Genomic DNA, 13,643 nt, shown 5'->3' on the forward strand with positions numbered 1-13,643 from the left:
AGGGCGACGCAAACGGACGCTGAGCGACTATTTGCGTCCGCCGTGACCGAAAATGCGTCTGGGCCCTCCTTCAGTGGGCCGACGCAAAGTGACCGGGCCGTCCGTGGCGACGCAAACCTGGCGCAAATATACGCCTCGGGTGCGTCTCCGCGGACGCGCAAAGTGTCCGCTCGCGTCTGGCGGACGTTTCGTCGGGCCTGCCTGGCAGCGACCCTGCTCGATGCGTCTTCTCAGGCGCGCCAGCAACTAGCGCCGCTGCGTCGCTTCGGCAGTCTGCGCCACGTTAATGGCGATGCCTCGGCTGCCGAGCGGCCGTCGCCCACCTCTGCCAACGAAATTAATGGCGACGCCACGTGTCCCGCGGCCGTCTCCTGCCTCCGGCTATATAAAAAGGACGCACGTTCTTCTTCCTCATCCACTCCTCCAAGCAAACCCTAGCCGCCACAAGCTCCACCGTAGCGTCGTCTAGCTCTTCCTACGACGCAGCCAGGCCTACGAGGAAGTCCACGGCGGGACCTGGTGCCCAGCGAGGCGGTCGAGGCCGCGGGCCTGGGCGCCTCTGGGGCCGTGGCCGGGGCAGGGCCGCCGTGGTGGAGCAGCTACGACACCACGGTCGGCGTCGCCTGCGCCCTCCTCGTCTTTGCAGGAGGACCGCTACTTCGAGTTTCTCCTCCGCATCGACGACGACCCACTCGGCATCAAGCGGCTCCCGGACAAGTTCGCCGAGTTTGTCAATGGCGTCGAGCCGCGGCAGTTGCAACTACGGGAGGCCAACTGCAACTTCTGCCGGTGGAATGTCGAGGTCTTGTTCGACGGGCAGGGCAATATATACCTGCACACGGGGTGGGACAAGTTCGTCCGCGACCTCGACCTCGAGCCCGGCTGCCAGCTCACCTTCCTCTACGAGGGTGACATCGAGATGATCGTCAAGGTGTTCGACGACACAACGTGCCGCAGGCACTACCACACCGGCGAATCCGACTTGGACACCGATAGTTAGAACTTAGAGTGTTCTTTCTTTGCAGCGAATATGGCTACAGGCCAGTTGAAGCCAGTAGAGAAGTTTTCTAGATGTTCATCCTCGTAAGAACCAAGAAGGGCACCGTCACCAGCTGGATTTTCCATTTTGGGTGAGTGGGTGTGCCCTCGAGTGTTCTTTCTTGGCAGCGAACATACGAAAATCAACACAACTGGTTTTCTCTTTTTAAAATGTTTTATTTCTGTCAACCATGGTTCAAACTATGTATTAGTTTGTGTAAACCATGTTCCAAACTATGTATTAGTTTGTGTAAAATCATGTTCCAATATGTAATATTTGGAACTATGTTTAAATGGAGAATAGGAAAAAACAATTAAAAACATACGTCGCTCTGTTGGACGCAATGAACACGCGGACAAAAATGATCATTTTAGCATCCACGGCGCGACGGAAACAGACACTCGCGAATAATAAAATGCGTCACGCGCTTAGTATGAAAAATTAAGAAGCTATTAAATGGTGGGCTTAATAACTCACATGGTATGCCCCTTGGAGCTAGTCTAGAGACAGGCCGGACAGCTACAGCAACTTTTGTGCGCCTATGAGCTAGCTTAGAGGCAGGCTACATGTACATGCACAGTTGCGACAGAATTGATAGACGTGCGCGTGTCGGTTAAAATTTAATAGCTAAATTTATCACGCACGTTGATGATGTCAGACTACCGAGCACTAAGCTAATGCTCAGTAAATTGAACTCTAGCCACACCTAAAAACTTAATATGTCACAACAATTAACGATGAGAGAGATGAGAGCAGTATCATAATAAGATAACGTACCATATCGCGTAAAATTAAAATGTTTATTAGAAAATATAAGATGTACCAAAAAATGCTTTGCGGTTCTACAAAATAGTAAATATGATAGACAAAAACTAGTTCCGAACTTGGGTGTAGATGCTTCTGATTGAATAAAAAATCAAAAAAAAAAAGTAAACAAATCCAAAAGAATCTGAAATTTCTGGACAATGAACATAAACAAGTGTCCTAACTTCACACAAAAAATCTCCGAGAAAAGATGTGTGTAGTGGTCTGTGAAAAAAAATACAAAATGTGGTGTTGTTTAAAACATCTAGATTTGTTTCTTACATCACTCCAATTGTCTTTTTTTTTGCATAGACCACTACTTATGTCTTTTTTTGGAGATTTTTTTGTGTACAGTTAGACACTTGTTCGTATTTATTTCTCAAAAATTTCAATTTTTTTTGAATTTTGTTGCTATTTTTGAACTTTTTATTCAACCAGAAGCATCTACACCCGGTCCGAAATGCCTTGTCCCTACTCCCCCTGTTTTTACTTTTTAATTACATCGCGTTCAAGGTTTCGTTAGAGTCAAACTTTGCAAGGTTTAACCTAAAAGATAAGAAAAAATGGTAAATTTCATCCACACTAGACTACTCCCCTTGTTTTTAATTATTTCATCCACATCAAATCAAACTGCTGCATCCTCATCAACAGCTGGTAGCCCGGTACTACACCGTATACAAAACGCGCGTCAACTCTCGCGTGTCCGCATGCTGGAATTAACAAACAGCATAGGGCGGCTTGCCGACGGCCACTTATGATCCGCGAGCTCGCTCGGCTCTATCCCGACCGAAGTACTGAGTAATTTGCTAGGTTCAGTTTGATTCGTTGCTAGCGTTTCAGATGGAGCAAATGGCGGTGTCGGCGCAAGCAAAGGACGCCGAGGTGCTCCGGTTCATCGAGGAGATGACCAGCGATGTGGACTCCCTGCAGGAGCGAGTGTTGGCCGAGATCCTCGCCCAGAACGCCGGCACGGAGTACCTGAGCAAGTGCGGCCGCCCCACGGACCGCGCTATGTTTCGGGCCAAGGTGCCGGTGGTGTCGTACGAAGCTCTGAAGCCGTACATCCAGCGCATCGCCGACGGATACCGGTCGCCAATGCTGTCGACGCGCCCCGTCACCGACTTGGTGGCCAGCTCCGGCACGTCGGCCGGCGAGTGCAGGATGCTTCCCAACATTCAGGACGTGGGCGGCCGGCTCCGGCATCTCGACAGCCTCCTTATGCCAATGATGAACATGTAAGTCTTGTCATTTCCATCCCGAGCGAGACGCACTGCTGCATATGCTTGTAGGCTCAGTATTTGGTTTGGTATACAATCCATAGGCACCTCCCTGGTCTGGACAAGGGGAAGGCACTCTACTTCCTGTTCGTGAGGCCGGAGACCAAGACGGCGGGTGGCCTCACGGTGTGGCCCTTCCTGACGAGCATCTACAAGAGCGAGGGCTTCAGGAACCGGCCGCACGACCCCTTGCGTGACTACACGAGCCCCACGGCGGCCATCATCTGCCCGGACACGTTCCAGAGCATGTACGCGCAGATGCTGTGCGGCCTGTGCCAGCGCCACCAGGTGCTGCGCATCGGCGCCGTGTTCGCCACCGGCCTCCTTCGCGCCGTCCGCTTCCTCCAGCTCAACTGGGAGCAGCTCGCCGCCGACATCGAGGCCGGCACGCTCAACCCACGTGTCGCGGAAGAGTCGGTGCGTGAGGCGGTAGCCGGCATTCTTCGGCCGGATCCTGAGCTCGCCCGCTCCGTCCGGGAAGAGTGCGGCAAGACCGAGTGGGCCGGCATCCTCGGCCGCGTCTGGCCCAACACCAGGTACCTCGACGTCGTCATCACCGGCACCATGGCGCAGTACGTCCCCACCCTGAGACACTACAGCGGTGGCCTGCCCATGGTGTCCCTCTCCTACGCGTCCTCCGAGTGCTACTTCGGCGTCAACCTCCGCCCGCTGTGCGACCCGTCGGAGGTGTCCTACACCATCATGCCCAACCTGGCCTACTTCGAGTTCCTCCCGGTAGACGGCGACGAGCAGGAGGAGGGCGACGAGGTCCCGGCGCTGGTGGATCTTGCGAGGGTGGAGGCCGGCCGCGAGTACGAGATCGTGATCACCACCTTCGCGGGGCTGAACCGGTACCGCGTTGGCGACGTGCTGCGCGTGTCAGGGTTCCACAACAGCGCGCCGCAGTTCCAGTTCGTGCGCCGCGCCGGCGTGGTCTTGTCCGTGGACGTGGACAAGACGGACGAGGTGGATCTGCAGCGCGCCGTGGAGCGGGCCTCGGCGCTGCTGCGGCCGCACGGCGCGTCCGTCGCGGAGTACACCAGCCGCACCTGCACCGATCGCATCCCAGGCCACTACGTCGTCTACTGGGAGCTGCTGCTGCTGGCTGGCGCCGTGGCGGTGGACAAGGAGGTCCTGGACGGCTGCTGCCTGGAGATGGAGGAGGCCCTGAACACGGTGTACAGGCAGAGCCGGGTGGTGGACGGCTCCGTCGGGCCGCTCGAGATCCGGGTCGTCCGGCCAGGCACCTTCGAAGGTCTCATGGACTACACCATCTCCCGCGGCGCCTCCATCAACCAGTACAAGACGCCCCGCTGTGTCACCTTCCCGCCGGCTATCAAGCTGCTCGACTCATGTGCCGTGTCCAGCCACTTCAGCGCTGCCCTGCCCCGTTGGACCTCCTATGACTAAACGGAGGCAGCTCCCCGATTTTAGGTGGTGTTGGCAAGTTGTATCGAACGGCTGTGTCTCAAACATGACCGCAATAATTGTTGTAATTAATATAAATTAAACTGAGTTGGGTATTGTGACTGCATGTGGTCACGATCCCCCGGTGGAGGCATATTGTGACCTAAACCAGCTCCCATATTGGACCACGTAGGGTCAAAAGATTCATTCGAACGTAAACAACAGGTCATTAATTGGCATGTAAATAATCACGTGTTAGTAGGTAATTATTAAATATGAGCATACCTGAGTGTTGAATCTTTGCGAATAATCGCCTTCTGTATAGGAGTATTGTTGTCCAGATGGATATGACGGAAATTGATCGTCGTCCTATTACAATTGGAAAAAAAATGTCATTGTTGTAAGTTCAGGAGAAATAGATGTACACAACTTGAGTACCTGTGTGGCGCCATGGTGTTTACATATGTGTGCGGACTGTGAGCGGTCAAGTAGAGATGAGTCACGTCGTGGATTAGATGTATGCCAGGTAGAGGGAACTGCTATGGTCGGTGTGGCGGATGACTGGTTCACACGTTTCATACTCGGTCTATTCGACGGCGCCTCCGGCATGTCGAATGCTCGACTGACAACAGCATCATGGCGAGTGCAACAAAAATGCATAAGCCCTTTTATGGCAGTATTAAAAATACGTTTTACCATGTATTTTCTCTCTGAACTATCCATGTTGCGCCTGTTCAAAGTGTACTGGGCGTCCCGTGCGATCTGCCTAAACTCGTCAATCTAAATGAATAAAAAAATATTAATATTGGATATAAACACAAGTTTTCTTAATTAAATTTATATAGCAAGTACCGAAGTGTCACGGTGGTAAGCTGAGGCCCATGTGAGGTGTATCGGACTCGATGGTGGGGGACCGGTGAACAGAGTCCGTGTGCTAGCGCGGTACCATTCATTATTCATTGACAATATCTCACTGTTCTACCGTCTGCATTAATGATAAATTACATTAGCACGTACATGATGATAAAATGAATTAAAATATAGAATTACCTATTTTTGTGTATTTTATTGGACTCTGCTTCATCAATCCATTTCGTAATCAATGTTTGATTACGGTGACTCCAGTCGAAACAACTCATGCCTTTATTGTCTTGTCTACAATCCAATAAGTTTTATTAAATAATGAAATAGATTAACTGAAATGCAATTCATTGTTTCTATTAGAGTGATCAAACTTACGTATGAACATCAACAAAAAGTCGTCTTGGTGATGGTGGGGGAACATCCTGATGCATACCAAACTGACGCATGACACGCTCTAGGTTGTATGACTCAACCATCCAAATAAAGAGTAGGTTGCATCATGTGAACCACAACCGTCTGTCTCGCAGCATATCTGGTGGTGGGGGAACAAGACCCCAGACAGCGTACACATCGTGTTCCGTATATGGGTCCCATTTGACCATGGTCTCCTGCAGCTCCTCAAACTGTTGGTGGTATTCAGGGTAGTAACCGTGTACCACATTATTTGATCATAATTTTTTAGCATGTACCCATCGACTTCCAAAGGTAAGAGGGGCATATTGTTCGGACTCACCGCCGTAGGGGTGAATTGGGTTCATTATGCGGGGACGCCCAACTGGAAGGTACTCCCACGACCATAACTGAAGAAACTCTGCGCTTACAACAAGTATATGTCCCTTTGAAGATGCATTGGTTTTTTTTGTTGCATCACACAACCCCTGTAGGTATTAGCGAGCATTGCAGAACCAAAGCTGTATATAGGGCTGGGAGGTGGAGGCGAATCTACTATGTTCTCGGCTATCTTAATTAAACCCGGAAGAACAATGTCACCATGGGATGAAGGAAATATTATACCAAATAGGTACGATAAATACGCAAAAAGATGTCGCCTCATGATCGCATTATCTGCATGAGCTGGTAACTCTTGAAAATTATTGACCAACCAGCTTAGAGGGACCCCCCTAGGACGTGACCCTCCGTGGCTCGTAGCAGGCATTGCCACGCCAAGACGGTCCTATACCTCAGTCGGCCAAATACTAGAATAAGAGATAGGGACCAAAGGAGTACCATTGACTGGCAAACAGGTGATCATGGAAACATCTTTCAGCGTAGGTGTCAGCTCCCCACAACTTAAGTGGAAGGTGTGGGTTTCAGGTCTCCAACGATCAACAAGGGCCGATAGAAGAAATGGGTCTAACGTGAACTTCTCCCTGCTTGATGTCAGCTTAGAATATGGCAGAAGTCCATGAGCCCTGAGATGTTCCTCATAAACATTGTTAACAAGAAACCTGTTCTTAATGGTTCGTACCTTGAAGGTCGGAGGTGGGTTTGGGTAGGCGTCCGGGTTCAACCAGAGGTGGCAACGGTGTCCGGCATCGCAGGATCTTCGCAGAAGGTCTGGCAAATCCGACGTCATAAACTGCATCCATCGATTGTATAATCATACATTAATACATTAATCACACATTAGTAAAATAATAATTTAAATATGTATGCATGTAGCGATGCGATAATCATACAATAATACATTAATACATGTCTCTTTATTACAGCACACCAGACATACAAATATTTGAATTTTTTTTACATCATGCAGTGTTATTGTTGGTGCGGTAAGGGCATTCCCTTCGCGCATGACCGGGGCATCTGCAAAGGCGACAACGGTGAGGTTCTCCTGCCTAGCTATGATCCATGTCATTCCTATGACGTCGAGATTGGCGTCATCCCCTTGCGGTTCTCTTCAACGTCGGGTCCGGAACCCAATTGGTAGTTCTTTCTAGAAACTCGTCCCTATAGGGTCGAGCGAGTCCCCAGGTCCAGAACTCACCGTTCCAAGTTCCGAGTAGGTTCTGGATGTTGAAGTACGGAGATATGTAGTTCTCCACGCTGATGTTCTGCGCTGCAGCCGCCCTGAGGACATGACTACACGGGTATCCTAAAAGCTTGGGCTTGTTGCAACTGCATTCACATATGTTGGGGCCGAGTTGAAAAGCTTGCTTTCTTGATCCTCTATGGTGGCCTTTCACATACTTTGCTCGTCGTGGATTTTCCATTTATTATTAAGTGCATCAATTTGACGAAACCCATGACTTTTGGATTTTTCAGCTTTCTCATCCAAATGCCATTGCTGACAAGGTATCGACTTGTCAATGCCTACAGATTGTAGACTAGGGTTTTCGTAAGAAGTAGAGGGCAAGTAGATCTCTAGGGTTCAGCCGGAAAAGTACTCGACTGCTAGAAAACTAGGGTTATGTTGACAATGAAATCGATCCTTTCTTTCTCCTTCGACTCCCCCTTATATAGGAGGCGGAGCCGGAGGTTTCGTGATGCACAAGTTACAAAGACCGGAAGACTCTTTGAGTTCGTCTGATGTCTACGGGAGCTTCTATTCTTGTAGACAGTGTTGGGCCTCCAAGAGCAGAGGTTTGTAGAACAGCAGCAAGTTTCCCTTAAGTGGATCACCCAAGGTTTATCGATCTCAGGGAGGAAGAGGTCAAAGATATCCCTCTCATGCAACCCCGCAACCGTAAAGCAAGAAGTCTCTTGTGTCCCCAACACACCTAATAGGTGCACTAGTTCGGCGAAGAGATAGTGAAATACAGGTGGTATGAATAAGTAGTAGCAACGGCACCGAGAAAAGTGTTTTGCCCGGGACGAGTAAACAAGCAGTAGTAACGCAACAGTAGTAACGCAGCGATGAGTAACGCAAAGAAACAAGTAAACAAGCAGCGATAGCGATATTTAGGAACAAGGCCTAGGGAATAGACTTTCACTAGTGGACACTCTCAACATTGATCACATAACGGAATAGATAAATGCATACTCTACACTCTTGTTGGATGATGAACACATTGCGTAGGATTACACGAACCCTCAATGCCGGAGTTAACAAGCTCCACAATTCAATGTTCATATTTAAATAACCTTAGAGTGCATGAAAGATCAATTCGACTAAACCAAGTACTAACATAGTATGCACACTGTCACCTTCACACTATGTAGGAGGAATAGATCACATCAATACCATCATAGCAATAGTTAACTTCACAATCTACAAGAGATCATGATCATAGCATACGCCAAGTACTAACACGGATGCACACACTCGTCACCATTACACCGTGCAGGAGGAATAAAACTACTTTAATAACACATCACTAGAGTAGCACATAGATAAATTGTGATACAAAACACATTGCAATCATAAAGAGATATAAATAAGCACTTCACTACGCCATTCATAACGGTGAGTAAGTATTCGTGAAATATAGCCTAAGAGACCCACACGGTGCACACACTGTCACCTTTACACACGTGGGACAAGGAGTCTCCGGAGATCACATAAGTAAAACTCACTTGACTAGCATAGTGACATCTAGATTACAAGCATCATCATATGAATCTCAATCATGTAAGGCAGCTCATGAGATTATTGTATTGAAGTACATAGGAGAGAGATGAACCACATAGCTACCGGTACAGCCCCGAGCCTCGATGGAGAACTACTCCCTCCTCATGGGAGCAGCAGCGGTGATGAAGATGGCGGTGGAGATGGCAGCGGTGTCGATGGATAAGCCTTCCGGGGCACTTCCCCGCTCCGGCGGGTGCCGGAACGGAGACTCCTGTCCCCGGATCTTGGCTTCGCGATGGCGGCGGCTCTGGAAGGTTTTCCGTATCGTGGTTTTTCGCATCAGGGGTTTCGCGACGGAGGCTTTAAGTAGGTGGAAGGGCAGAGTCGGGGGGCTGACGAGGGGCCCACACCACAGGGCGGCGCGGGTCCCCCTTTGGCCGCGCCGCCATGTGGTTTGGCCACCTCGTGGCCCCACTTCGTATGCTCTTCGGTCTTCTGGAAGGTTCGTGGCGAAATAGGCCCCTGGGTCTTCGTTTCGTCCAATTCCGAGAATATTTTGTTACTAGGATTTCTGAACCAAAAACAGCAGAAAACAGGAACTAGCACTTCGGCATCTTGTTAATAGGTTAGTTCCGGAAAATGCACGAATATGACATAAAGTGTGCATAAAACATGTAGGTATCATCAATAATATGGCATAGAACATAAGAAATTATCGATACGTCGGAGACGTATCAAGCATCCCCAAGCTTAGTTACTGCTCGTCCCGAGCGGGTAAAACGATAACAAAGATAATTTCTGAAGTGATATGCCATCATAACCTTGATCATACTATTTGTAAACATATGTAGTGGATGCAGCGATCAAAACAATGGTAATGACATGAGTAAACAAGTGAATCATAAAGCAAAGACTTTTCATGAATAGTACTTCAAGACAAGTATTAATAAGTCTTGCATAAGAGTTAACTCATAAAGCAATAAATCAAAGTAAAGGCATTGAAGCAACACAAAGGAAGATTAAGTTTCAGCGGTTGCTTTCAACTTGTAACATGTATATCTCATGGATAATTGTCAACATAGAGTAATATAACAAGTACAATATGCAAGTATGTAGGAATCAATGCACAGTTCACACAAGTGTTTGCTTCTTGAGATGGAGAGAGATAGGTGAACTGACTCAACATAAAAGTAAAAAGAATGGTCCTTCAAAGAGGAAAGCATCGATTTCTATATTTGTGCTAGAGCTTTTATTTTGAAAACATGAAACAATTTTGTCAACGGTAGTAATAAAGCATATGAGTTATGTACATTATATCTTACAAGTTGCAAGTCTCATGCATAGTATACTAATAGTGCCCGCACCTTGTCCTAATTAGCTTGGACTACCGGATCTTTGCAATGCACATGTTTTAACCAAGTGTCACAATGGGGTACCTCCATGCCGCTCGTACAAAGGTCTAAGGAGAAAGCTCGCATTTTGGATTTCTCGCTTTTGATTATTCTCAACTTAGACATCCATACCGGGACAACATGGACAACGAGATAATGGAATCCTCTTTAATGCATAAGCATGTGGCAACAATTATTATTCTCATATGAGATTGAGGATATGCGTCCAAAACTGAAACTTCCACCATGATTCATGGCTTTAGTTAGCGGCCCAAAGTTCTTCTCTAACAATATGCATGCTCCAACCATAAAGGTGGTAGATCTCTCTTACTTCAGACAAGACGGACATGCATAGCAACTCACATGATATCCAACAAAGAATAGTTGATGGCGTCCCCGAAGCATGGTTATCGCACAACAAGCAACTTAATAAGAGATAAAGTGCATAAGTACATATTCAATACCACAATAGTTTTTAAGCTATTTGTCCCATGAGCTATATATTGTAAAGGTGAATGATGGAAATTTTAAAGGTAGCACTCAAGAAATTTACTTTGGAATGACGGATAAATACCATGTAGTAGGTAGGTATGGTGGACACAATTGGCATAGTGGTTGGCTCAAGTATTTTGGATGCATGAGAAGTATTCCCTCTCGATACAAGGTTTAGGCTAGCAAGGTTATTTGAAACAAACACAAGGATGAACGGTACAGCAAAACTCACATAAAAGACATATTGTAAACATTATAAGACTCCATACCGTCTTCCTTGTTGTTCAAAACTCAATACTAGATGTTATCTAGACTCTAGAGAAACCAAATATGCAAACCAAATTAGCAAGCTCTAAGTATTTCTTCATTAATGGGTGCAAAGTATATGATGCAAGAGCTTAAACATGAGCACAACAATTGCCAAGTATCAAATTATCCAAGACATTTTAGAGTTACTACATGTAGTATTTTCCAATTCCAACCATATAACAATTTAACGAAGAAGAAACTTCGCCATGAATACTATGAGTAGAGCCTAAGGACATATTTGTCCATATGCTACAGCGGAGCGTGTCTCTCTCCCATAAAGTGAATGCTAGGATCCATTTTATTCAAACAAAACAAAAAACAAAAACAAACCGACGCTCCAAGCAAAGTACATAAGATGTGACGGAATAAAAATATAGTTTCAGGGGAGGAACCCGATAATGTTGTCGATGAAGAAGGGGATGCCTTGGGCATCCCCAAGCTTAGACGCTTGAGTCTTCTTAAAATATGCGAGGGTGAACCACCGGGCATCCCCAAGCTTAGAGCTTTCACTCTCCTTGATCATATTACATCATACTCCTCTCTTGATCCTTGAAAACTTCCTCCACACCAAACTCGAAACAACTCATTAGAGGGTTAGTGCATAATAAAAATTCACATGTTCAGAGGTGACACAATCATTCTTAACACTTCTGGACATTGCATAAAGCTACTGGACATTAATGGATCAAAGAAATTCATCCAACATAGCAAAAGAGGCAATGCGAAATAAAAGACAGAATCTGTCAAAACAGAACAGTCCGTAAAGATGGATTTTATTAGGCCACCAGACTTGGTCAAATGAAAATGCTCAAATTTAATGAAAGTTGCGTACATATCTGAGGATCATGCACGTAAATTGGCTTAATTTTCTGAGCTTCCTACAGGGAGGTAGACCCAGATTCGTGACAGTAAAGAAATCTGGAACTGCGCAGTAATCCAAATCTAGTACTTACTTTACTATCAAAGACTTTACTTGGCACAACAAAACACAAAACTAAGATAAGGAGAGGTTGCTACAGTAGTAAACAACTTCCAAGACACAAATATAAAACAAAGTACTGTAGCAAAATAACACATGGGTTATCTCCCAAGAAGTTCTTTCTTTATAGCCATTAAGATGGGCTTAGCAGTTTTAATGATGCACTCGCAAGAAATAGTAGTTGAAGCAAAAGAGAGCATCAAGAGGCAAATTCAAAACAAATTTAAGTCTAACAAGCTTCCTATGCATAGGAATCTTGTAAATAAACAAGTTCAAGAAGCATAATGCAACAAGCATAGAAAAACTAGACAAGCTCAACTTCAAGATTTTAAGCATATAGAGAGGTGTTTTAGTAACATGAAAATTTCTACCACCATATTTTCCTCTCTCATAGTAACTTTCAGTAGCAACATGAGCAAACTCAACAATATAACTATCACATAAAGCATTCTTATCATGAGTCTCATGCATAAAATTATTACTCTCCACATAAGCATAATCAATTTTATTAGTAATAGCGGGAGCAAATTCAACAAAGTAGCTATCATTATCATTCTCATCAAGTGTAGGAGGCATAGTATAATCACAATAAAATTTACTCTCCATAGTAGGTTGTACCAAAAGACCACTATTATAATCATCATAAATAGGAGGCAAAGTATCATCAAAGAAAATTTTCTCCTCAATGCTTGGGGGACTAAAAAGATCATGAAAACCAGCTTCCCCAAGCTTAGAACTTTCTATATCATTATCAACAATGGTGTTCAAAGCGTTCATACTAATATTACTACCAGGCATGCAAATAAGATTTCATAGGTTTTTTAATTTTCGCATCAAATAATCCATGTTTTAAATCAGGAAATAGAATAAGAAGCTCATTGTTGTCCATTATGCCAAACTAGTGTAAACAAGAAACAAAAAGATGCAATTGCAGGATCTAAAGGAAATAGCTTCGAGCACACACACGACGGCGCCGGAAAAGTATCGTTACCCGGAACCGGAGTATGAGTGCCTTTTACCTTTCCTCCCCGAGCAACGGCGCCGGAAAAGTGCTTGATGTCTACGGGAGCTTCTATTCTTGTAGACAGTGTTGGGCCTCCAAGAGCGAGAGGTTTGTAGAACAGCAGCAAGTTTCCCTTAAGTGGATCACCCAAGGTTTATCGATCTCGGGGAGGAAGAGGTCAAAGATATCCCTCTCATGCAACCACTGCAACCACAAAGCAAGAAGTCTCTTGTGTCCCCAACACACCTAATAGGTGCACTAGTTCGGCGAAGAGATAGTGAAATACAGGTGGTATGAATAAGTAGTAGCAACGGCACCGGAAAAGTGCTTTGCCCAGGACAAGTAAACAAGCAGTAGTAACGCAGCAGTAGTAACGCTAGCAGTAGTAACGCAGCAGTAGTAACGCAGATAAAACGAGTAAACAAGCAGCGATAGCGATATTTAGGAACAAGGCCTAGGGAATAGACTTTCACTAGTGGACACTCTCAACATTGATCACATAACGAGAATAGATAAATGCATACTCTACACTCTTGTTGGATGATGAACACATTGCGTAGGATTACA

General features: G+C 46.0%; 1 protein-coding gene across 1 annotated transcript in view; it reads left to right on the plus strand.

Annotated features, from left to right (window-relative positions):
* LOC124657324 (indole-3-acetic acid-amido synthetase GH3.8-like) overlaps nucleotides 1-13,112 on the plus strand; it is a gene marked incomplete at its 3' end in the record, with an annotated part of 28,932 nt that extends 15,820 nt beyond the window's left edge. The window contains exons 2-4 of the mRNA XM_047195895.1: nucleotides 2,684-3,078; nucleotides 3,165-4,517; nucleotides 13,100-13,112. Of these exons, the coding sequence (XP_047051851.1) occupies nucleotides 2,684-3,078; nucleotides 3,165-4,517; nucleotides 13,100-13,112 (1,761 nt within the window). The remainder of the gene's footprint in view (nucleotides 1-2,683; nucleotides 3,079-3,164; nucleotides 4,518-13,099) is intronic.
* Between the last annotated feature and the right edge of the window lie 531 nt (nucleotides 13,113-13,643).

Source organism: Lolium rigidum, chromosome 5, assembly GCF_022539505.1.
Source record: "Lolium rigidum isolate FL_2022 chromosome 5, APGP_CSIRO_Lrig_0.1, whole genome shotgun sequence".
Classification (NCBI taxonomy): domain Eukaryota; kingdom Viridiplantae; phylum Streptophyta; class Magnoliopsida; order Poales; family Poaceae; genus Lolium; species Lolium rigidum.